This window comes from Panicum virgatum, chromosome 3N (genome assembly GCF_016808335.1).
Source record: "Panicum virgatum strain AP13 chromosome 3N, P.virgatum_v5, whole genome shotgun sequence".
Taxonomy (NCBI): Eukaryota; Viridiplantae; Streptophyta; class Magnoliopsida; order Poales; family Poaceae; genus Panicum; species Panicum virgatum.
Window position 1 is genome coordinate 31,497,873 of NC_053147.1, and position 25,549 is coordinate 31,523,421.

The 25,549-nt window shown below is 44.4% G+C and overlaps 1 protein-coding gene, 1 long non-coding RNA gene and 2 pseudogenes across 3 annotated transcripts; 3 read left to right on the top strand and 1 right to left on the bottom strand.

The window, feature by feature from the left end:
• Nucleotides 1-287: 287 nt before the first annotated feature.
• On the bottom strand, nucleotides 288-2,673 carry LOC120665694. Its single transcript, XR_005671282.1, has 3 exons — nucleotides 2,054-2,673; nucleotides 995-1,085; nucleotides 288-636 (listed from the first exon to the last, which is right to left on the bottom strand). It is a non-coding gene; the product is annotated as an uncharacterized LOC120665694 (long non-coding RNA).
• A 1,546-nt stretch (nucleotides 2,674-4,219) lies between these two features.
• Nucleotides 4,220-5,663, top strand: LOC120663306 (annotated as a pseudogene).
• Nucleotides 5,664-16,936: 11,273 nt separating this feature from the next.
• LOC120665695 lies at nucleotides 16,937-23,014 on the top strand (annotated as a pseudogene). Its single transcript, XR_005671283.1, has 8 exons — nucleotides 16,937-17,086; nucleotides 19,948-20,018; nucleotides 20,219-20,300; nucleotides 20,501-20,616; nucleotides 20,705-21,188; nucleotides 21,381-21,443; nucleotides 21,552-21,629; nucleotides 22,518-23,014. The product of XR_005671283.1 is annotated as a vesicle-associated protein 2-2-like (transcript).
• An 803-nt stretch (nucleotides 23,015-23,817) lies between these two features.
• LOC120664124 lies at nucleotides 23,818-24,455 on the top strand. Its single transcript, XM_039943149.1, has one exon. The coding sequence runs from the start codon at nucleotides 23,900-23,902 to the stop codon at nucleotides 24,149-24,151; it is 252 nt and encodes an 83-aa protein (XP_039799083.1). The 5' UTR covers nucleotides 23,818-23,899; the 3' UTR covers nucleotides 24,152-24,455.
• The last annotated feature ends 1,094 nt before the right edge of the window (nucleotides 24,456-25,549 follow it).

The window sequence follows — 25,549 nt, forward strand, 5'->3', positions numbered from 1 at the left end:
TAGTGGTCACCATTAGATTTTGACCAAATTAATAGTTGAGTGTTTCTTTTTTGTGAGACATACCAATTGAGGGCATGTACAAAGGTCCAGACAGCTGCTGTCTGTTTGTTACATACAAACAGCTCAACAGACAACTTGTACAACGGGTTGTCTGTTTAGCTGTCTGCTAGGAATTTAATTCACTCTTTGACACATGAATCATGGTGATCTAGTGCATAATTTGATCTTTGAAGCCAATTTGTTGTATACATGAAAGAATACACACCAGGAGCACCAGGCTGCAGCACTTCGTCAGGCAAAGTAGGTTCCATGGAGTAGAGAATGGAATAAATATATTCTAATACTTTACTAACTGCTTATATACATAAAAATACACAAAGGAATGTATGCAGGCAGCACGACACTTGAATTTCCACTGCACTAGAACATTGTGTTGCAACCATACCATAATAATCACAAGGGAATGCAAGCACCCAGACATGTTATTTCACACGAGCATACATGCATCCATCAGTTCACACTTGTTCACAGATGGAGGCAAATAAATAAATAAAAGATGATAGTTTACACTTGCAGAAGATACTCGGTTCATAAAAATCCAGCAGATCCTTAAACACCAGGTCCAAACGCTTCCCTCTGCAACAGGAAAAATAATTGGCATTTCAGAATTGCAACTGAAGTGCACTTAAGAAGGTTTCAGAAGTGGAACTGAATCTATATGGATTCTCAGTGCTAACTGGATTCCTATATCATTTCAGAATCATTTCAGCAATTCTCAGTGCTAACTGAAACTGAAAATAACTGAAATACAGCTTTATTGACAGTTGTGAGTAAGTATTTTCTGGTTCTGGAACAGCAGATAGACATGGGCAGAAAAACAGATAGAACAAGCTAGATAAAAAATTAAACAAATGAATTCTTCTTACCTCAAATTGGTTACTGCTCACTTCTAGTGACAAAGTGCCAAATTTCTAGTGAAGTGTAGGAAACTTACCTCAATTCTTAGCAAATAAGTTCTGTTTCAAATACTTCATAGTATCTGCATGATCTACTTTTCATCTGTGTTGCCTCCTTTTGCTCCTTTGCTGCAAGATGGGCAACATGATATCATTATGGAATTTATCAAGTACATGCTGAGATGTTCAAACATGGTGTTTACCAAATTGATTTTAAGGCTATGAGTTCCAGCCTCTTTGAGGTCAGATTCGTGTTTTAGTCTATCATCCATCAGGGCTGACAACTTTAGGAAGGAACAGGGAATACATAACTAGAAAAAACAATAGTCGTTGGACAGCTAAAAAATAGTCGCCGACAACTTTAGTGATACAGTGCACCATGAAGTAAATTCATTCAGATGATATAGGCTAATATCATACTCTTGTTTTGTTGCATCTTTCATGGTTCAGGACAAGTGGTGAAATTTGTTGAGAGCTTATCTGGTCAGGGTTTCGTCTAACAAACATGGGATATTTCATCTTAAACTTCAATGCTAACTGCTAAATACATTTCTTTAACTCGATTCATGAAAATGTACGAAAGTTTTCTGCTTTTGCAATATCTGAATATGAACAATTCAGCAACCAATCAAAATTTAATTCTGCATTAACAACAGAGATATTTTCTAATGTTCTCCTACTCAGGTTGAAAGTTATGATCCAATTGCCTACGGCCTTATCCCAAAATTCATTGGAAGGTTGCCTATAACAGTTGGCCTGACAAATCTCAGTGAAGAGCAATTGGTCCAGGTAGTAAAATTATTTGACTCAGTTTGTAATTAACATCTGAAGCAAATCTTTCTTAAATTACCCCTCTATAGTTACTTGCCTATAGAATGATCACTTTGTTTACACTGAAAATGCCTATAGAATTACCCCTCAGGTCAAGCTGTATTTCACTGAAAATACTTCGCATCTAATAGCAAAGAAAGCGGCTGCAAAAGAAACAGGGACATATAGTACTCAGTTGTCTGGGCATCTTTGAAGTCAACTATTGTACGTTGTTCTCTAGCATATACACCCACACAGACATTTCATCAAACAACATGGATGCATACCTGAGCTGGTGCCTGTGCGTCAAGCTAGAAGCGTCGTGCTCGGGGAGGCCATGAAAAGGACCTGGATCAGGTCTAGGCGTTGGCGAAAACTAAAATTGGATGTGCCACTAGCCCCATGGAGGCACGGAGCCCCTACGAGAGCGAGCAGAGGAGACATCGTGGGCGAGCGGCGCCATGGAGGCCTCGGCGACGGTGGGGAGATCTCGGCGGCCGTGCCGCGAGCGAGCATGGGCTTGAGCTGCGGTGGGGAGGCTTCCGCTGTCCCACAGGCTGCGGCTAGGCGTTGAGATGCACGGGCGGGGCCTCGCCCTCTTGCCACCACTGCTGGGTCCGCAGGCCACCGCACCCGTGCCTGCCGCAGCGCCGTGCGCAGAGCACCTCGGGCCGCCGCCACCGCCTTCTCTGCCTGCCGCGCCATGGTGGCATCAGGTAGGAGAGGAGCACCGCGCGGGGGGATTTTATCAAGAGAGGAGGGGATTTTTCGGGGAAGATGGCGCGAACTGCTGCCGCCAAACGATTCCCTCCATGCGCACCGGATCCTCGCCGCCGTCGACGAGCCGCAGCAGTTCGTACAGCGCTCGCGCTGCTCGTCGCTTCATCTTTTTTTTTGATAAACGGTACCTGTATTAAACCAAACAGCATACGAGTACAAGACCATGGCCATACAAGCACCATCTAGAACCGTACAAAGGGGACAGCTGTCCACATACATTTGCACAGAAGGCCCTAAACAAAACTGAAATTACAACAAGGCCCTGTGGATCTTCTGCACTTTCTAGAAGCACCGCTCGCCGCCGACGTCTTCCTCCGCCATGACCGACGCCATCGCCAAAGCAGGACGTCAGGGACCCCAAAACCAACATAAACTCCATAGCACGAAGGCGTTGACATGAGCCGCAACAAGAAACCACAGAGAAGGCGTATCGGCCGGGGACGCACCCCGAGCCCCTATGGTCGTGGAACCGCCCTCGTCGCCGACGAACAGCAATAACCGAGAAGCAGTCCACCCACCCTACAACCGCCACCAGAACAGCCATCCCACTGCAGAGCATCACCGACACACAAACCTTACCAGGTTGAAGCGCCGGAGAGCAGACTCCTACACAGGAGCCATCCAGAACCGGAAGCAGCCTCAAAACCAGTGAAGCAACCCCACGATTCCATCGACTCCTCCCTCACGGACCCCTCAACGGCGCCGGAGTGAGCGCTGTCAAGACGGAGACGGGGACGGAGGGACTTATTCCATGGTGGTGCCGCTGCCGCTGCCTCAACGCCACCACCTGGACACCAACACCTAGATAAACTAGGACCTGTACACTCCGACCAGCAAGGATTCCACGGCCATCCCCACCTCGTAGCGCCGAAACGGACGCCGGAGATGAGGAAGACCGCAGATCCCGCCGGCGGAGACCCAGAGAACGAGTCGCCCTTTTTTCGCCTCGCAGCCCTGTAGCACGAGGGGGGTTTTCGCAAAAAATCTGTGTACGTCGACGGGGCTGTCTGTCCGTTGTACGTGCCCTGATATCCTTTTTGACGATATAAAGGTGTAAGAAGACTAAGAATGGATTAGGATGTTTATTCGAATGTGAGATTTTTTGTCATTTTTCTTTGATTATGGACAAATAAGATATAAAATTTACTATGTAAATTCATAGCCTTGTATTTAACATTGATCTTGTAAAGATTCATAAAAACTAAACCTCAAATTTATCATATATATTCTCAAATAATAGATATAAAATTTTGAATACGGATCGGATACGGATTCGAATCTTTTTTCACCTTTTTAATTGTAGGGAGCAAATAATACATAAAAAAATCTATACAAAATTTTATTCTTATGTGTAATAATATGCTTGATAATATAAAAAAATTAGCATAAAATTTAAGCATATCTATTTTAAAATATTAAATTTATTCTAAGAATTCGGATGTTTAGATCCATCCTTAAAGAAGACAATCCCCTCCATGTTCCCAAAAAAAAAGAAGACAATCCCCTCCTAGTATACCATTGCCTTTTTCTTCACCGTAATTCGTGAGCAGTTTGGACGAGCTGTGAGTTTATCAAGGTCAACCCACTGTTTGTTTTTCTGTGTCTCGAATCCCCATACTGTAGACTAGTAGTACTACTCAGCCTAGGAGGAATGCATGGCATGTCAACTCTTCTTCTCGATCTGCTTCTACATATCTCCATCCACCAACCAGATCCTTACCCAGGCACGCCGTGTCAACGACCAAGCAGCTTGCTCCCATGCGTCGTCTCTACTTCCACCACTACCTCGCCGTCCCAGTGCTGGTGCTAGCTGCGGCAGTGCTGCAGGAGTGCGCGGCGCAAGGGGGCGGCGGCGACCGCGCTCCCTTGGTCTCCCCGCTCGCCAAGGACCCCGCCACCTCCCTCTACACGATCTCCATCAAGGACGGTGCGGGCCCCCCTCGTCGTCGACCTCGCCGGCCCGCTTGTCTGGTCCTCGTGCGCGTTCGGCCACCCGACGTTCCCCTGCGGATCCGCGGAGTGCCACGCCGCCGGCGGGTTCTGCTGGCACCAGCAGGGCCGGCCGTGGCAGCAGGATTATGGTGCCGGTGCTGAGGTCGATGGAGGAGACCACGACTGCGCGTGCACCGCCCGGGCCTGCGATCCGGTCACGCGCGACCGGTGCGCGCCCGGGGACCTCACGACCTTCGCCATGTCGGCCAACGCCACCGACGGCCGGAACGCGCTGTACCCGGCGCCGTTCCAGGCCGTGGGCGCGTGCGCGCCGGACCAGCTGCTGCGGTCGCGCTCGCTGCCCGCCGGCGCCGCGGGCGTCGCGGGCTTCGGGCGCGCGCCGCTGTCCCTGCCGGCGCAGCTGGCCGCGCGGCTTGGGTTCGGTTCGGCCGCAGGTTCGCGCTCTGCCTGCCCGGCGTCGCCATCTTCGGGGACACCCCGATCCACCTCGGCTACTACCCTCCCGATCTCACGACCACCGTCGCGTCGACGCCGCTGGCCGCGAACCCCAAGAGCTGCGGCTACTACCTCCCCGTCGAGGCCATCTCCGTGTCCTGGCCCAACTGGAACGCGCCCACAGCCCGTGCGGCGCTGCCGCCGGGCGCGCTCGAGCTCGACGCCGTGACCGGGCGCGGCGGCGTGGCGCTGAGCACCGTGCAGCGGTACACGGCCATGCGCCCGGACGTGTACCGCGCCTTCGTCCGGGCGTTCAACGAGACCATCGGCACGCCGGGGTACGTGAAGCCGATGCCGGCGGTGGCGCCGTTCGAGCTGTGCTTCGACACGTTCTCGCTGCGGCACGTGAGGGTGCTGGGGTGGGACGTGCCGTCGATCCGCCTGGAGCTGGGGGCGGGCGCCTCGATGGACTGGACGGTGGCCAGCGGCAACTCCATGGTGCAGGCGGCGGACCGCACGCTGTGCCTGGCCGTCATCGAGATGGGCCCCGGCGCCGCGGCACCGGCGGTGGTGATCGGCGGGTACCAGGTGGAGGACAACCTGCTGGTGTTCGACATGGACAAGGAGGTGCTGCACTTCAGCGGCCTGCTCTGGGGCTCGGGGGCCAGCTGCAGTGGCTTCAACTTCACCGCGCCTCAGTGATACCAAGGCGCGTGCAGGTGCAGTGCAGCAGGACGTCAGGACGTGTGCTGATTTTCATTTCAGCTAGTATTAGCTTTCCGAGAAAGCGTTGACTTCCTTCTCATGTGCTTAGTATAATAAAATTTTATTTGAAGAAACTTGTAGTTGTAATAAAATTAGCGCATGCATTGTATTAAAATAGTAGCTTATTATAGTTTTGTCATAAGTTAAACTCTTTTTTAACTCCAAACATCATATTGTTGTCACAAGCATAGCACCTTTACTTTGTTATCAACAGGGTTGAAAACGGTCGGGATAACCCGTTACCATTTTCACTTTTACATTTTAATACGAAAACGATATCGAAAACGAACAAGTCGAACACGAATACGAATAAGGACTCACTGTATATCGAAAACCAATCAATTCGAACGGAAATGTGTCGAAAACGAACGGTCTACGCAAAGGCAAAACAGAAACACCGACCTTGTACGATCATACCCAATCATCCGACAAAGTTGAACATGAAAACACATAGACAAATAATAATAGCACAAGTATTTGTAAACATAATAATAATTAACAACCTCACAAGTTCACTGCCATACAGTAATACACGGTAGTCACAGGTCACAACCACAATTCTCAAGCGCACATTTAAAGATAGAACATTGAACAAATTCACAGCCACGACTCAACAATAGTACGCACATAGTAGTGCAGAAAGGAGACAATCTCAGAGACAATAGTTTAATTAGTTCCACACACATAGAATAAAACAAATATCTCAACCGAACACAAGCATCTTGATTAAAAGGTACAGTAGGCTACAGCTCATCTTCATCATTCATGATATCCGGATCACTTTCTGACGGAGGTAGATCTATGTACCTCCCTGCCGAGTAGGGTCCCCGTGTCCGGGTGACTACCCTGCTCGATGACTCGGCTACAACTACCCGACGTGCAAGGATTCGGCTGTGCGCAGGAAGGATCTTCAATAAATCAGGATGAAAGGTTCCAACTAGAAGCCCGGATATCTAGGGATCTTAATCGACCTTCTTCCTTGTAAACAACCTGAACATATCTTACTTGTACCCCTACGACTCCTGCTCTATATAAAGGAGGCGTGGGTAGACCCATAGGAAGCTTCTTCTTCGCATCATTCCACAAACTCTAATACAACACCGAACACAGGACGTAGGGTATTACGCACATTGCAGCCTGAACCTATCTAAGTCCCTGTGTCTTCGTGTTACCATCGAGCTCTTGGTCCTGAGATCCCTGTTCTAAAACTCTACCGCGGGTACGCCCCTGGTGGACTGGCCGGAATAACAATCCGACACTTTCCATATCTCCATCTTCATTCTGTTCCTCATCCCCCTTCTTGTTTTTGTCCTACAAAATTGATGAATAATCAGATCTAGCAGCTAGAGCAAGACAGCAAGGAGATCCTGCAGACTTGACAAAAATAATGGTAGAAACACAACTTAATTGAATTGATTCACACATACCTCAACCTTCAATTTGTTAGCCATGGAAATAGATAAAGTTTCAACGTCAAGATCATTCACAATTGAGCCAACAATTTTAGAATCTAAAGACAAAAAGAAATATAGGAAAATATCATATATGCATTTATTTGCTACATTAGAGTTTGTAGCTAAACCAAATGTATTATCTTTACCTTTTTCTTGCTGCAGCTACCCAATCCTTGGTGCAAATCAATGCCTCTATAATTTCTGGATCAAGATCATTTTGGTAGGGATCAACAACACGACCAGCAACACTAAAGGCGGACTCAGATGCAACATTTGATACTTGTATGGCCATCACATCACAAACAATTTGTGTAAGAATAGGATACTCTTCTCTCTTGTTCTTCCGCCATGCTAAGATGTCAAACTGACTAGCAATTTGTAGAAGTGGTTCTGCTATGTACTTCTCCAACTCATTTAACTCAATCATACCAGGTTGATTTTGACGAAATACGGGATACCGGGCAAACCATTTTCGACCCGTTTTCAAATTTGACATCTCATTTTCGATACACATCGTACAGGATCGGTGTTTCCTTTTTGCCTTTTCGCAGATTGTTTGTTTTTGACACATTTCCGTTCGAATTGGTTCGTTTTCGATATACCGTGAGTCTGTATTCGTATTCGTGTTTGACTTGTTCGTTTTCGATATCGTTACCATATTAAAATGTAAAAGTGAAAACGGTAACGGGGTTATCCCGACCGATCCCGACCGTTTTCAACCCTGATCGTGATGTTTGTCTTTCAAGGCTATTCCTGCAAGGAAAAAAAAGTTTCCCATTTCCAGATGTCGATGAGAGCAAGCACCAATAACCAGATGTCGAAGAGGCAAGCAGGTATTCAATTTCATTGTCTGCATTCTAATAATTAGAGCTCCATTAGGTAGTGATTAGATCAAATTTTGTTTCTCCTGTGTGCAGCCACTTGATTAGGTTTGGTAATTAGAGCTAATCATTCCAGAAGGGCTCTGTTAATTCTTGAGATGTGGTGTTGCAGTAGTTCGTGAGGGTCTTTTATACTGAATCCTATCAAGTGGAGTACTGGATGGATTTAGATAATTTCTATTATTCTGTACCTTTCCATGGAGTGCTTAAACGTCAAAGTTTGAATCTGTCAGTGTGATGGTTGTAGTAGATAACTGAATTACTTGTGCCATCTACACAGATTGATGTACAAGTTGCTTGGATTCCATTAATTTCATTTTTGTCACTCTTCTCCTCTAATGCTTGTCTGATCTTGCAGTTTCATAATTTTTTTATGGTCTTATCACTACGTCGCTCCATCCCCTATGTCACTACTGTCAAAGATACCGGTGCTTAAGTAGCATTGCACTACTAATCGCTCGCTCGTGTCCTGATCCATGAACCATTGCATATCCGTTCCGATATTCTCCTCATTGTAAGTTTTTTTGTTTGAGGGTCAGACTAATAGATTATTGTAGCTATCTATGGTTGTGATGTGGTTTCAAATCAGATAGCTTGTTTATGGCTTTTAATATACTATGAACCCCGTTGATTAGATCAGATGCTACAAATTTCTAAAACTGAATGTAAGGCTATTTTCCTCAGGTCTGTTGTTGTTTCCTGCCCATGAGGATAAAATGGTGAAGTACTTCGAGTTAGTGTTTGGCGGCCTGTGAGGCAGTTGTCTAATGTACCTCCTTCAGTCATATCTTGCCAAAGCATGCCCCTCGGAGTCCTTGGAACTACATAGCATGCCATCAACACTAAATCCATGTTAATTGTGTACTACAAACCTAGGTATGCTGACATGTCTGCGACAAACTGATTACATATCTGAGACAAATTTACTGATTTATCTTAGTTATCTTGCATGAAATATTAAAATTGCAACTTGCAATTTGTTCGAACTAAACTAAACCCTGTGTCTGATCTCTAAATATCAATGTTAGGACGAGTTCATCATACCATATGATCAGGATATGGAGTCACTAAAGAACAATTGTTCCATTGGGATGAGATTCAGGATGCGGTTTGAAGGGGAAAGAGGCACGAGAGCAGAGGTAATTGCCTTATTGGCCTTCTGTACGTACCAGTGGCGGACCTAAGATTGGAACTTAGGGTATGCCATGTCAAAACTTCAATATATAATTCGGTATTCGGTATAATCTAAAAAAATCGATACACAACAAAAAATTCCACGACCAATTCGTATATAAGCACTTAGATTCAATACTTACATAGATTACAATATAAGTAGTAGAAGCACACTAAGTCCTAGGAAAACATAAAATAAGCTTACAAACCTATAATAGTTCAAAGAGATTACCTAATTTCTTCTTATCAGGCTTACGCTTCTTAACTATTAAGTTGTATTTATCAATCAATTCAACCCAAAAGCTTAAATTGATGGGAAGAGGTGGGCAATTCACTTATACTTTAACACTCCCTCGCGTGTAGGCTCTGCTATGCCTCAAACGTGAAAATAAGAGTCGGTTGCAATTATTTTATTTAATCGCACCTGCTGAGGTTCGAACTCGAGACTGTCAGACCCAGGGCAGCGGGACTACTCACAGACGTGGAATATTCTAGAGTAAGGAATAGCACATGGATACACCTTACCTCTCTTGTAACTACTCGTACGGCAGTAGGACTAGTTGATGTACATGGAAACTACTCGACCTCGTTGTAGTAGGACTCTAGAGGTACTCGGCTAGTACTTTCCATATAACCCTGTCCTCCCAGACTATATAAGAGCGGGCAGGGATCCTTCCAAAACATCTCAACACCTAAGACAATACAAACGACCACACAGAACGTATGGTATGACGGTCTGAACCTGTCTAAATCTTTGTGTTCCTTGCACCATCGTGTTCTGATCTCGACGAGTCCGTGCCTAAAAACAATCTCCTCGAAATATACCTCGGAGAGTTTGGCAGTAAAACACCGACAGAGACCTCTGGCCCTGATACCATATTGAGTTGCATGTACCAACCAATTCAACCCAAAACCTTAAGCTGATGGGAAGAGGTGGACAATTCATTTATGCTTCAACATTAAAGTCCATGAAGTATTAATTATATCATCTTCATCCACTCGAAGAAGATATCTCGCTTGATGAATGTGTAGACAATCATCCAAAAGACTATCTCCCATCTTATTTCTTAGCTTAATTTTTGCTAAAATCAATGACCAATTTTAAAAGATTATAAACCATATCATAAATCTTATTTCTCTCAGTTTGAACTAGCTTAACTGAGAGATAACCATGATTGGTCAGACATTTGAAGTTGTTCCCATGTCTACTATCACCAATATAATTGTTAAGTTGCAATTTGAATTTGATCAAATCTAAGTTAAAGAAGTCATTAGGGTAAAAGAGGGCTGACTTAGGGTATGCCACGGCATACTCTGGCCACCCTTTGAGTCCGCCAGTGGTACGTACATAGTTTCTTATCATCCGGTCTCCACACTGTTCATGCGCTAATCTGGATGTTAATGAAGAGAAAGAAAAATAAAGCTAATTCCGTTATTGGACTAGGAGGTGTCATTTGGCTATTCAGACATCTAATTTGGTTATATGTATACATGTGCATTCATTGTTCATGTGTTCGTCTGGATGGTAATCAAGAGAAAAAAAATAAAGCTAATTCCATTATTGAACTACTAGGAGGTGTCAGTCGCATCAAAGGGACTAAGCATACATCCTTAAGTAACAATAGGAAACTGCAATCCAAAAAGATAAACCATTCAGGCAGTTTGTGATGTAACTGCTTCCATTTTCTTTTGACAGAAAGCTCAGTGAGACAAATATCCTCTCTGCATCTTTGTTTTTCCATATTGATTGCAGTCAGCTTCTCTGAGTTTTTGATACCTGATGCTTGCTAATCAATATGTTATCTTTTTCTTCTTAAAGTTAACATTAGGTCTACGATTACAACTTCTAGCACAAAAATAAATACCTTCAGCGTTGTTGGATCCTTAAACTATGCCCTAAGGATATATATTAGCTGTATTTTTCAAATCTTGGGAATGACATTCTATATTATTGATAGGTTTTAATCACTTTGTATGCCTGAATCTAATTTGAAGTCCCTATGACGTACACCTACTCTAACTTTAATATTTTTGCAGAGAAGTAGAAGGATAGAGCTGATCAGCAGTCCACAAAAAGCAAATTTGTGAATGAGGTACTTATCTTAGTACACAATATTTGAAACTTCCGTTCTATAGTACTCTAAGGGACTTCTTGCACATTTTTTCTATTGTCTCTAGCTGTGTACTAGATACCTTTCTGGTTTCTATGTATGTGCCAATAATGGATGATTAATAACTTAATTCAAATCAGTCTGCCAATAAATACTTCTGTGGTGGAATAATCTGCATGACACATTAAATACTTAGTTCTGATTACACCTTTTGTATTACCTTTTAATTTTTATTGTAGGAAAGTAACTGGTGGGAGGAACTTAAATGGAGACAGATTACAGTGGCAAAATGATTTTGCTCCTTGATATCCTGTCAAAAAGTACTGAATTGAGCGACAAGGTATTAGTGTTCAGCCAGAGCTTGACCACTCTGGATTTAGTGGAGTTTTATCTGTCAAAAGTGCAAATCAAAGGAAAAGAGGGCAAACATTTGAAGCAAGGGAAGGATTGGTATAGGTATGATTCCACACTTGATTTTGTTTTGTACACAAGAACATTGCAGTTGCTGGTGTGGTAGTTTTCCAAGTATCTGTTTTCTTTTGGTCCTTATACTTTGTGTCTGCATGCTCATAAGTAGGGTAGTAATGGCCAATGGGCCTACAAATTTGCCCTAGGAATATTAAGAATCTGGTTCATGTCTTGTCTGATTTTGCAAAAATCATGTATGTGTATAATGCTGAACAAGCTTGGTGGGAGCAGTCCATCTTCTGATCAATAGAATCTTGCGGAGATGTTTAATGACCCTGAAAATGCAAGAGTAAAATGCACGTTGATATCAACTCATGCTGGATCTCTGTGCATTAACCTTCATGCTGCAAATCATGTAGTTCTTCTGGATGCATCATGGAATCCACCACACGATCTGCAAGCCATTTATCGAGTTTGGAGGCAAGAACTTGTCACCTGAGTTGCTCATTAGTTCCACTTACATGTGATTATTTATTGTTCAGTACATGCGATTATTTATTTATTCAGTGGGAATATTCTTTCCAGGTACAGTACATGCTATTATTTATTTATTCAGTGGGAATATTCTTTCCAGGTATGGGTAGACCTAATGGCACATCGAACAATGGAAGAGAAAATATATAAGCGGCAGGTAATTTTGTATTTTTCTTCTTCTTGTCTGGAGTTTTCAGTTTGAATTATCCAAGTTATCCTTATGAAAGCAGAAAATGTTCTCACGTCATAATTTTTCCCAGGCTGCCAGGACATTTTTATTTGCTCAATTTTGTACAGACGAAAGAAGTCCTTACAGGAAATCTACATCACATTACAGGATAGCTACTTAGCCTGCCAGGTTCTTCGGAGATATATCATTGTTCTGCCTGCAACGGAGTAGTTGATGGCAAGGGTGGACTCCCTGTATTCTTTGCTTGAGAAAGAAAATACCATCCACCATTCCCAAGCCTGAGTGCAGTGACGGTGAAGAGCTAGGGTTCTTCTTGGGATCTCAATGTTTCTCCTGATAGGCAAAACTGATATTGACTATAGGAAGGTAACCCATTGATTTTTATGTAGGTCAGTAGGAGTAAATAATTTACTGTAAGGCAATCCATATTTGATGAAAAGAGGAAAGAGGAATGTTAGTAACTAGAAGCGGCATGAGTTGTGTAAGACTATGGAAGAACAAGCATTATGTGAGTTTATGTGTGGATATCATTGAAAGTCTAAAAAATATTATTTGTCGTTCATGCTTTGTGTTTTGATGTGATTTTTTTAAGCCCGTAGCAACGCACGGGTATGAACCTAGTATACTTTTGATTTCTTTTGCGTGTTCTTTTGATCATAGATATGATTGTCCGTATTCGCATATACATTCTTTAATTTCAAGTGCAATGGAGTAAACCTCCTGCAAATACTACAACTTCATTACCACCAAACAGAGGTCTGGTAGTGACCCAAACAAAAAAAAATCTTTAAGTATATGTGCCATTCATCCTTTCATCTGGGGGCATTTTAGGATGATATGCTGCACATATAGGTGGGCATGGGGTAGTACAGGGCAAAGAGTACGCAGCGCCCACCGTCGTGGTTGCGTTCGCACCATTGAAAAAAGGAGGTAGCAGCAAGATTTTTCTTATTTTAAAAAGTTTTTTTGAAACGGAAAAACATAACAAATAGCACTGTAGCAGCAAGCTAGTGGCACGTTTGACTTTACTTGCGGAAACTTTGATATAAGTACCAAGAAAGTAAGTATGGCTAAGGGTTTCTCACTTGTTTTTATCCAGTATGTTTCTATATTCCATTATTCCTATATTCCTTTTTGTAGAAAAGAAAATGTTCATATTACTCCCCTCAAATATTGTCAAATTCCGGATAACCTCCTAAACTATGTTATTTAGTCTAACCTACCCATCTCAAAATTTATCTTTTTTGTTTATCCACGCACAAGTGACATCTTAAGTTAAAATTATGTAGGATGATGACAGATATCATGACATATTTTTATTATAATTTTGATAGGGTATGCCATTTAATAATAGATTAACCGTTACAATACAAAATTATATAAAAATACTGAAAAAATAATTATAATATATTCTTTAAACATACGTTGTGATACCATTACATTAATCCTTACAAAGTCTTAAATTCAGATTCCACTTGTGTGTGGAGAAAAAAATATTATTAGAGGATAAATTGAATCAAATAACATAGTTTAGGAAGCAAATTGAACTAATAAATGGTTAAAGGTTATCCAGACTTTCCATACGTGAGAAGAGTAATTTAAATTTTTTTTCTATTAAAAAGTAGACTTTGTATGAACACATGGCCAAGATGTATGGGCGCAGCGAAAGGATTCGACTCCCTGTGGGAGATTTCGTTGGCTCAGTCTTCGAATAGGCGATGTTCCCGTTGATAGCGAGGCGCATGTGTTGACTTTGTTAATTTCGAGATTTCGTTGGCTCGGTCTTTGAAGATACTCATAGGGGTAGGGTTAGTGTACGTGTGCTCATAGGGGTGAGTGTGCATACATTGTGAGTGTCTGAGTTGTATCGTGTAATCTAAAAAAATGCATGGGCGCAATAAACAATGTGTCAAGATGGATATTTTTCATCTTAAAGTACTATGCTTATGGTTCCATAGCTACTTGTGTATGTTTATTTTAAAGCACTGTGATTCTTTTTTTTGAATAAAAAGCACTGTGATTCTAGATGGAGGATCTTATGTGATCCCATAATTAGTATAATATATAGTATCTTGATCATGTAACGAAGATACATGATACTTTATGATCTTTATAAGCGATTCGAAATCAAATTATGATTGATTGAATAGTTTAAAAGCAAGCTGAAGTAAGTTGATATGAATGAGTGGACTCAGATTCAATCATTATCAATCCAATAAATCCGTCAAAACCAAAACTGTAAAGTTCTGTTAAGATGGAGTAGATTCGTTTATGATCCTACGATCATCCTTGCGCAGTTTCAGGTATAGTTTTCCATCAGGGCCGAGGCCCGTGGGCCGGCCCGAAGCACGAGAAATGGGCCCGGTACATGGCCCGGCCCGGCACGAAGGTAAACGGGCTCGGGCCGGGCCGGCACGGGCATCGTGCCGTGCTTGGGCTGCGTCTCAGGCACGTGGGCCGGCCCAGTCCGGCACGATTAGCGGCCGCCCCGTGAGCACGAAGCCCACGTAGCCCGCCAGCCCGAGCCGGCCGGCCACATATAAGGGGGAGGAGACGGGCATCGGTAACCCTAGCCCCCCTGGCTCCTCCGCCTCGTCTCCTCCGCGGCTCCGCGCTCCGCCTCTCCGCCTCCCCCGCTCCTCGCCAGATCCGCTCCACCCCGAGTCCCCGACCTCCACCCCACCTCTCCGCGCGTAGATCCGCCGCTCTCCGACCTCCTCCTGTCGCGCGGATCGCCGGTAACCCTAGCCCCCTCCATTCCCGCCCGCCTGGCCGCCGCCTCGTCTCCTCCGCCTCTCCGCCTCCCCCGCTCCTCGCCAGATCCGCTCCACCCCGACCTGCACCCCACCTCTCCGCGCATAGATCCGCCGCTCTCCGACCTCCTCCGCCTCTCCTCGGCCAGATCCGCCGCTCCAGTGGACCTCCTCCGACTCTGCTCAGCCAGATCCGCCGCTCCCCTCAGGCCCTCACCTCCTCCCCTCTCCTTTCTTCTACTTCTTCCTCACGAATCCTCCTCTCCCCTCTTTGCGAGTCTGTGTGGCCTGAAACTCCGGTGAGGGCGTCGACGGCAACTTCGGTCTTCGGTGCTCCGGCCAAAGATAAGTCAGAACTCGCCTTTCTTCTCCTTCTTCCTCATGAATCCCCCTCACAGATGGTCCTCCTTGTGCAGGCCGTGAGGGACCGAAGACCGGCGATGGCCGCCGACGACTCCTACAACAATGAGTTACTGTCGATGGGCTTTCGCGGAGATGATGAGGATGACCTGTCTGCGGATGCCGCTAAGCTGTTTGGCAGCAATGCTGCCATCGACCTGGATCCAGAAGGCCTTCCTCAGGGGACCGCCGCTGTATCTGGCACTGGCAGCGCGAGCACCGCCGCTGCCACTACTCTTGGTTCTGTTACTAGTCTTGGTTCTGGTTCTACTTCCTCCTTGCATAGAAGAACCTCTGCTAGTGCTCTGTTGCAAGCTGCAACTTCTGGTGCTTCTCTATCATCTGATTCTGAATTGTCTGCCTACCTGGACAGTGATACTGTTAACCAGTATGATGATGATTTCAATATCTTGAACTGGTGGCATGAGCATAAGCTATCATATCCTGTTCTTTCAATTTTAGCTAGAGATGTAATAACTGTTCCTATTTCAACAATATCATCAGAATCTGCATTTAGTATGACTGGCAGGATTATCGAGGAGCGACGACGGCGTCTGGCCCTGAGGTCGTGAAGATGTTGGCTCTGATCAAGGACTGGGAGCAAGCCGATGCAAGACTTCAGCATCTCATAGAGGATGAAGAACTTGAACAATCATTTGAAAACTTATATCTAGATGTTGAATCTATATAACTATGTAGTGTGGACTGTGGACTTGAACTTGTGATGAACATTTGAACATTTAGAGCTGGCTGTACTCTTTTTCTTTGTAGGGTTTTGTCCTCACGAGGTGTGGGGTTTTACCTACAAAGATTTTTAATGAGGCAGCACCCAAAACAGCTCAATTTAATAAATTTGTTATCATGAAATGTGCTTCTGTTTTGTGATCTATTTGTGAATTTGAATCTTAGATTTGAAATCATTCTGAGTTGAGGGAGTGACGGTCTAGTGCAGATGCCTAGCCGGGCTCGGGTTGGCACGGCCTACGAAGCCCGCCTGGCATATCGGGCCGGCCCGGCACGCCAAAGAGGCTCTCGTGCCGTGCTCGTGCACAACGCTCGGCATGTGGGCCGGCCCGGCCCGGCACGATTAGTTATCCGGGCTAATCGTGCCGGGCCTAATCGTGACGGGCCGGGTCGGGCCGGGCTCGGCCCGTTGGACAACTATAGGCCTTTACTGAGAAACCCTGCACCATTTGGCACTGCGTTTCGGCGCCGAAATCCCGAAACGGCCGGGCGGAGGTGGCGTCCCCGACTCCCGTCCCGTCCCGTCCCGCGTCCCAGTCAGCCCGTGTCTACCCTTTTTCTCCGAGGCAAGCACGACAGACAAGCGCCCGCCCGCCCGCCCGCGGGCCGAGCGACCCGGCGCTGCTGCGATCTCTCCCCGTCCGCGCCGTCTATCGCTCGCGCGGCCGGGCCGGCGGCCGCCGCGATGGGCAGCGAGGACGTGCTCGTCGAGATCCACCCCTGCGAGCTCCGCTTCCTCTGTACGTGCCCGCCCCCTCTTCTCGCCTCCCCCTGATCCCTCCTCTCCTCTCCGCTCCGCTCCAGCCCAATGGGGGCTCGAGTTCGGTCGCCATGATCCGTCCCTGGGCTGATCCGCCTGACGCATTGGCCTCTCCGATCGCTGGCGGGTTGCTGCTTACCTGGCGACTCGTATTTTTTTTTTCGGTTCATGCGTCCGCGTGCTGCTGCCGCTTGGGTCGGATTGGGGTTTTGCGGATGGGTTCGCCAGCCCGTGCGTTTCGCGGGGGAGGGTTTAACTGACCATGACGCGGCGGTTGCGATTCGTAGCTTAGATTGTACGAAATTTCTTCCCACATTCCGAAGCGATCTGTTGACGCTTGCTCCGAGTTCGCCCTCTCAATTGTACTCTCGCAACAGCTAACCGATTTTTTTGGTACAGATAATAGCTGATTTTGCGGCGTTCAGCTTGTACTTGCGAGTCACGACGTACTGGCATTCTAGGGAAAATATTATATTATTCTACTGTTTTATATTCTCAATTGCGTGAGGTTTGCGCGAACAAATTTAGGGACCAAGCGTGGCGTTCTTATCCTGATTTGCACTTGCGGTCGGATTCGTCCACTTTCCAGTCTGAAATTTCCAAGAAGGTCGAGTGCATTCTGGTAGTGCTAGTGCTAATAGGTGGTTGGGATGTGGACAAATGTTAGCTCCTGTGCTGTCAATGGCACTGAAGTTTGGTGTGTGAGGAGATGACACATTAGATTAATTGGTTGCAATAGTGACATTCTAGATCCCTTGATTGTTTGCTTGCCACTTCTGATGATTCAAGAAATAGTGAATGGACATATTATGTTACAGATAGTGCTGACTGCTGAATGTGTGTTAGATGCGGTATCCTGCAGGGAGGTGGTGAAACACTACCGGTTTGTTCTATACTTCTATGTGACAAAGGAGACTAAGAGTGAGTGAACAAGCAATCCTATTTGTTATATAGAATGTAGCTTTGGTCTGGAGACCTGTGTAAACATGGGACAGAACTACAGCTTGTTCCTGTAATTATACTAGACAAAAGCTGGCTGTGATTGTGTGAGGTTGTGCAAGGCACTTACAACTCAGTAATCATGTAATTTGACGAAACAAAATCCTACAGTTGTATTGAATGTGAATGAATTACCTTGTGTTGGAATTTGGAAACGGATTAAAAGGGAACATACTGGTAATGAAATGGGACTGGTTTGGACATGGTTGGTAACAGAGTAAAATCAGTCTGTCAAAGCCTTTCATTTGTTTGTAACGTGCTAGATGACGTTTTTACTTGAAATTTTGTTTTGCGCGGTATACTTTTACTATGTGTAACGATGCAATACTGATTGTTCATGGTTCATTTAGTTAGATGCATACCCCCTCCCCTCCTCCGGTGAATATATACAAAATTTAGGGACTTGCTGTGGGCATTAACACTTCGTAACATCGTGCCTGGATTGGTATCTTTTTTTAATACAATAATTTTTAAAGTTATTATTTAAGAGGATGGATCCTTTCTTGTGGTGGTAGTGCTGGTGGTTGGATGTGATATTGGAATAGGTAGTTCATTTGCTGCAAGTATTGGAATAGGCAGGCATGTGACAAATCTGCTAGCCACATATGTTAATTTGGTAAATTGGTTACTATGATGTAAGTTCACCAGTTTCTTGTGATGATAGAAAATAATAGCAGAACATGGTGTTGGGGGACTGTACTAGACTGCTGTATTCAGTCACACTGTACTTATTAGTAGGGCAATTGGGGCCAGTGGTAGTAATGGGGCAAACTAATTTATTTATGGCTTCGTGCCAGATAGGGTGTATTATTGATTGCTTTTGTGCTAGAAGGGGTGTATTATTGATTGTATATGATCGCAAGATATTCTATGTAAATAATTTATGATTGATGGGTAAAAAATTGATTAAATTTATTGTTTAATTGAGTGTTTTTTTGCTGTTCACATCTGTATAGAAGCCTCAGGCCTATTACATCATCCCCAAAAAAATCTTTGTGTTTATGATTCAAGGTGAGAGGTGGAACCCGTTTGGACTTCCTGTCTCACCATTGACTGAGGTGGTTAGGACTTAGGACTATTAGCTAAATGCTGGCTTAGTCTTGTATATCAATACACTTGAATGAGGTTAGCTAAAGAAACTACTTATTATGTATTGTGAAACAAGATGAACAGGACAAGTGGAGATCCATATGGCCAGAATTGAGAAATATAATAACATGAATCTTTTTAAACTAGAGAATAAATGCTGGCTATGTACCAAGGCAATATACTAGTAACTAGAGAAAGTGAACTAGAAATGAAACAAAACATGACTGAATTTTGTAAGTACTTTTAGTACCTGGGTTACAAAAACCAGCTATGGTTGCCTTCCTTACCAGATTTGCTGGTGGGTACTGTTTTTTAGATAGCTACTGTTAATACTTAGAACGGGTACTTAATTTATTTAGGTTGAAAATAACTACTGTGACCAACTGTCACAGTAAATTCTTTTGTGACCCTGGTTGGTTCTGCTAGTTTGTAGGTCACAGGATTTGGTCAGCCCTTAAGAAATCTTACTTACTTGCAGTTATCCACTTTATGAAGCAATTTATTTAATCAAATAACATCACATGCTTTTCCACACGATCCATATCTTAGATTGCTAAATTAAATGTAGTTGTAGTGTTCTCATGGTTCATAAGCTCTAGTTTTTATTTTTATAGATATCTTTGTAATTTTATGTTAACGCGCCATTCTTTCTTTTTATGAATAAATGTTATTCTTCAGCGATTAGTAAATATTTCAAATTGCCCTTGAGTCTACCATCTCCAGAAATTTATCTGATTTTCACTTGTTTATCAGTTGAGTTTAAGAAGCAGAGTTCATGTTGTGTCCATCTTGTGAACAAGTCAGATCAATATGTTGCATTCAAGGTTAGTCTCCAATTTTACGTAATGAATTATTGTTCATGTTTTTGTTCTTTGAAGTATTTCTGTCATACTGGGTATTGTTTGACTTCATGCTTTGTGTTTTTTTTTTGCTTTAGAAGAAACAATTTAACACCTAATGTTTCATGCATTCACATTAATTTCATTTCCTCTTTTGATAGTTTTGGTATTTGAACATGTAATAGGTTAAAACAACTTATCCAAAAAGATATTGTGTTCGACCAAATGTAGGAGTTATTCTTCCTTTGGCATCGTGTGATTTTACAGGTAAATGTTGTCTTTACTGGCTACTGGTGAAATTGGTGATTTGGCATATTAGGAATTGATTACGATAGAGTATTGTGCAAGCTAGATGGCCTCTTTTCCTAGATGCCATGGCTCATGGCTGGATTTAGCTTTCGGTGAAGTGAACTTTTCTTCCTTTTTTATGTTATTTTATTTGACTTTGTTGTTTATATAAAATGTAGTTACTATGCAAGCGGTAAAGAATGCTCCACCAGATCTGCAAATAAAAGACAAGTTCCTTGTGCAGACCACAGTTGTTCCATTTGGTACAGCTGATGAAGACATCGTTCCTGCTTTTGTAAGTATGCAGCAATTTATGCTTGGCTTATGCGATGTTGCTTTGCATATTTCTCTCTATTTTTAGTTTGACTGAGTCTTATTTGCAGTTCTCCAAAGAAACCGACCGATATATTGAGGAGAAGAAGTTGAAAGTTGTCCTTGTCAGCATGGCACAGCCTCAAGTAGAGCAACCCACAAATGGACTTTCCCATGCCAAGGAAACAGTTGGGATTCCTGTGACAGAGGAAATACTGGATAATGTGATGAAGCGCCTGTTGTTGTGAATGAAGTTTTTCATCCCCTGAATGTAAGATCTTCCCCTTTGAAAGCGAAACTTCCGTCCCTGTAAAAGAATACCCTACTGTTCTGCAAGATTTTCTAGTCCCATCAAATCAATCTTCATTTACTTTGTAGGAATCTGCTCCCAATTTGCAAGAAACATCTGCTACCTCTGTAGAATCTCAGTTTGCTTCAACAGAAACAAGTGCGGACTTGAAATCGCCACCATTGGAATATACTCCTGCTCCAAGTGAAGTTCCATCACTAAGTGATATAGAATCTACCAATACTGATAATATTCATATATCTCATGTAAGCTTCTTTTCAAGTATTGTGCATGTTCTGCTAATTCTGTTTAGCTTATTCCATGTCCATTACCATAAATTGCATTAATATACTTTTGTCTTGGTGATGAATATTAAATACAGGCACATGGTTAGCAATCAACAGTTCTAATGTACCTCACAGTCTGCTTTTTAACTTTATTTGTTACCCCTCTAGCAGGTAACCGAAGATGTCCACACTTTACAAATGAAACTTAACAATCTTGGAGTTAAACTTGAAGAGGTAAGGAACATATAGTGCCAAATATTTGAGTTTGATTGTTTGAATATTGAATCACTCAAGAGATTCCTTTTCTCAAATGCTACAATGTTGGATCATCCTCTTTTGTAGGCAGAAACTTTGATCCTAAATTTGATGGAAGAGACCAGAGGTACCATCCAAGAGCGGGATAAATTACGGAAAGAGATGGTAAAATTCTATTGCATTGATGGTATAAACCATCTTGCAGTAACTTTCTTACGTGTCCTTGTTCCATTGTTTGTGATAACTGAAGATTGAAAGAACAATTATAAGCTCTGGTGAAGGGCTACCATTCTTTTCATCCATATGTCCATTTTAGTCAAGTGAGGTCACCTGGCGCAGAACTCTGTTAAATACATCCATGGCATATAGTACCAAGTCTGCATGTGGTCTACCGGTCTTCCAGCTTACCATAGCTAAATCCCTATCAATGTGATTGGGTGTTTGCCTGTTTCCACCAGAGGAAGGCACATCTTATTCTAACGAAACTACCAAAACATGTGGTTCCACTGCTGACATCCTAATACTTTGGAATTGTGGTCCCAATTTACAAGCCCAAACAAATGGCTACTCCTGGCATGTTAAGTACTTAAGTTGTTAACATCTTGTTTTGTATTGAATGGTGATGGGTAGCATCTGGCTAAATTAGCAGACTACAAACCGTAGGGGTTATTGATACTCATATAGGTTGTGCTTGCATTTCTGTTAAATATATATCCTTTTTTCCTAATTTATAAATTTAAACATTTCTTTTCTATTTCCAAATATCCATATTATTAATATGCCTAACTATGCCTCCTCTAATAATTATCCCAAACTATGTATGCTTTTGAAGTGTCAGTGCGATAATTCACGACCATGAGCCCGTAAATGCAGATTGAAATTGCTTTTATTGTCCCTTACGATATCCAGTTACTTTCTCCTGCATATAGTTTGACAATTCGATTATGTAGCATGCTACAATAGCTTATCACTTGCTAAACATTGTACTGGTTTTGTTCCCAAGCGTATTTTTTTTCCTGGATTCATATCTAACGCTTTGCATCTCTTGAATAGGTATTCTTGAAAAGGGCGGGGGCTTCACAGGGTCAGTCCAGCACTGGTTTTCCCCTGCTTTTCGTCGTCTATATGGCAGTTGTTGGCATGTCGCTCGGTTACCTTCTGCACCTATGAACGGAGTATCAGAGATGAAGCGCCTGGGCCAGGCATCGCTGATCTTTCTTGGAGCGGCCGAGTTTCAGAGGTTGCTAGGGTACTTAATCAGAGAGAAACTACCGTCGCGTCATGACCGTCATATTAGTTGGTGGATTTCCATATACACCTCAGGGTGACAGTTACTGGACCGTATAGAAATAGAACAGCGTTATTTTACTCTGTATAGAACTCATAGTGTTCTCCGATCCGTTCTGAAATAGCACATGAACGCTGCTCAAGAGTCAAGATGATGGTATAGACACCCGTTGGTTCTTGTTTTCTTGTAAAAAATTTTGAAAGAGAAAGAAAACTACCAGAAGTTTGTGGAACCAGTCAAACAGTCATTTAAGATTTGGTGATCGGTGATGACCGGTTGCTGTTTATACTACTATATGGTCACGTTTGGTTTGCAGCTAGTGAATAGTGACAGTTTGACCGCTAATTACGGTGTCAAACAAAATCAGTTTACAAAACCAACTTTAGAACCCCGCGCTAGTGACCCTGAAGAATCTAATGAGGCATTTGACGCGCGATCAGAGAATGGTTACTGTAGCATCACTGTAGCAAATCATCGATTAATTACCGTCGTTAGATTCGTCGCAAAAAATTACATCTATTCTTGAAAAGTATTTGTAAATAGACTTCATTTGGTCTTTCATGCGGAGACTAGAATAGGCGCGCCTAACCAAACAAGGCCATCTTGGGGCTATGCGGCTGCTGTGGTAGTACAACCTTGCCATTGATTAAAAATGTCCTTCCAAAATCAGATGGCCTGTTGCCGGCCGCTCAATCAAGTACGAACGAAGGCCACCCACCAAACGACGAGTTGGTTGCTGGCAGCGGCCCCTAAACAAACTGCATTCCGGCGGCCGGCTAGCCGGCGGACGGAGTATCTGAGGGAGAAAATTTGGGGCCGCACGTCACGCAACGATGCGTTGATGCGCCTGCCAACCTCTTCTAGCTTGTCCATCGACCGTGACTCCCCAAACCTGTCGTGCCCACGCGTCAGGGTTGACTTTTCCACGCGTGAGGGCGAGCCGTTGCCATATGCATGCGGGCACGCACGTCGGCGCGGCTGCTTATAAAAGAGGCCGTCGTCCCACCACGGCGTCTCTTTGCCTCCGATCCTTCGAGCGCGCCCGACGACTCCTCTCCCCCGTCCGTTCCCTCTCCCTCCCACCGCTTTCTCTCCCTACCGCTCCTCCTCCTCCGTCTCGCCGGCGTCGCCAGCGCCGGCCGCGGCCATGGGTTGCGGTGGCTCCAAGGACGCCGTGGCCACCGGCAACACCACCGCCAGCGGTGCCGCCGGCAAGCTCCTCCGGAGGAAGTCCTCCGTCTCCACCGGCCCAAGCCACACGTCCTTCGGCAGCGCCGGCGTCGCCGTCAAGGACGTCGTGAAGGAGCCGGCCGCCGGCGAGGCGGACAATGCGGCGGGCGTCGTCGAGGCGGCCTCCGCCGGGAGCCCGACGAGAAGAAAGGGAATGACGACTCCGTGAGGGAGCGGGCCGCCGGCGAGGCGGACAAGGCGGCTGACATCGTGGTGATGTCCCTCGAGGATCCCGCCGCCGCTGCCACCGTTGCGGAGGAGAAGGAACCCAAGAAGGATGTCGCCGTCGACGTCGCTGCCGCGGCTCCTGCTGTTTCGGCGGCGGCCCCCGTAGCGGAGCAAGCCGAGAAGGTGGTGGACGAGGAGCAGCTGCCGGAATCGACCATGGCCGAGGAGGCGCCGGTAAAGGCGGCGGGTAAGGTCGAGGAGGAGAAGGTAGAGAAGGCTGGGGAGAGCAAAGCCGAAGAGGAGGAGGAGAAGGCGACGTCTCCTGCTCCGGCCAAGGAGGATGGTGAGTAAAATCAGATTCTATCAATCTACACAACTAATCTCAATAACAAGCTGTTAATATTATTCGTGATTCTTGCCGATCGGCGATCACAATTCACGAGGATAACTAATTAAACTGATGCCAAGCGCTTGTTTTTGCAGGGGAACCATCAGCCGGGAAGCAGAACAACGCGGAGCCCGTGGAGGCCACACCGGTCGAGGAGCACAAGGCGGAGGCGGCGGCCACCGTCCCAGAGCCGACGGCGGAGGAGGAGGAGGAGGAGAAATACGCCAGCGACGAACAGACTCCCGCCGCCGCCGCAGCCGCAAGCGAACCGCCGGCCAACTAATGGAGTACTATTGATTAAAGGAGGAGGAGGCGAAGAGGCGGCGGCGTGCAACCACAGCGCATCGATCAAACAAGCAAATTAAACGACATGCTCTTGCTGGATTGAGATGCGTTTTCGTTGTACGTACGTGGAATCAATATATATGGTTGTGGATGCTCGATCGATCAATGAATGCATTCTTGCATTGCGATGTCTATGGCCGTATGGCGTGGTAGCATTGAACCGTACGTGCATGAGTCATGGCGTCGTCGTCGTCGTCGCGTTCGCTTGCAGGATCACACGGTTCTGCACACCCCCTCATCACGTAATCAAATGCAAGCCAGATAATTAAAAAATATTAAACCATCCATACGGTCTTGAATTAATTCAGGGCACGCGCGCAACACACCAGATGTGTGTATGCTTGAACTATACTAAAAATTTCATATTCATTAGATCATGTATAACTTAGTTATAGATAAATAAATCTATAACTAAGTTATACATGATCTAATGAGTATGAAATTTTTACTATAGTTTAAGCATACAATAGTAAAGTCATCATAAAAATTTCACATCAATTGAGTCATAGAAACTGCGGCTATGAATTATTCTATTTAATTATAAAAAAAACTGATCTAAATTTAAAGAAAAAACTTTGTACTAAAACATAGTATATTATGTATTCACTGTATAGATCTACTCATGTGGAGTCCAACAAAATTGGATTTTTTTTCATTTCATAATTT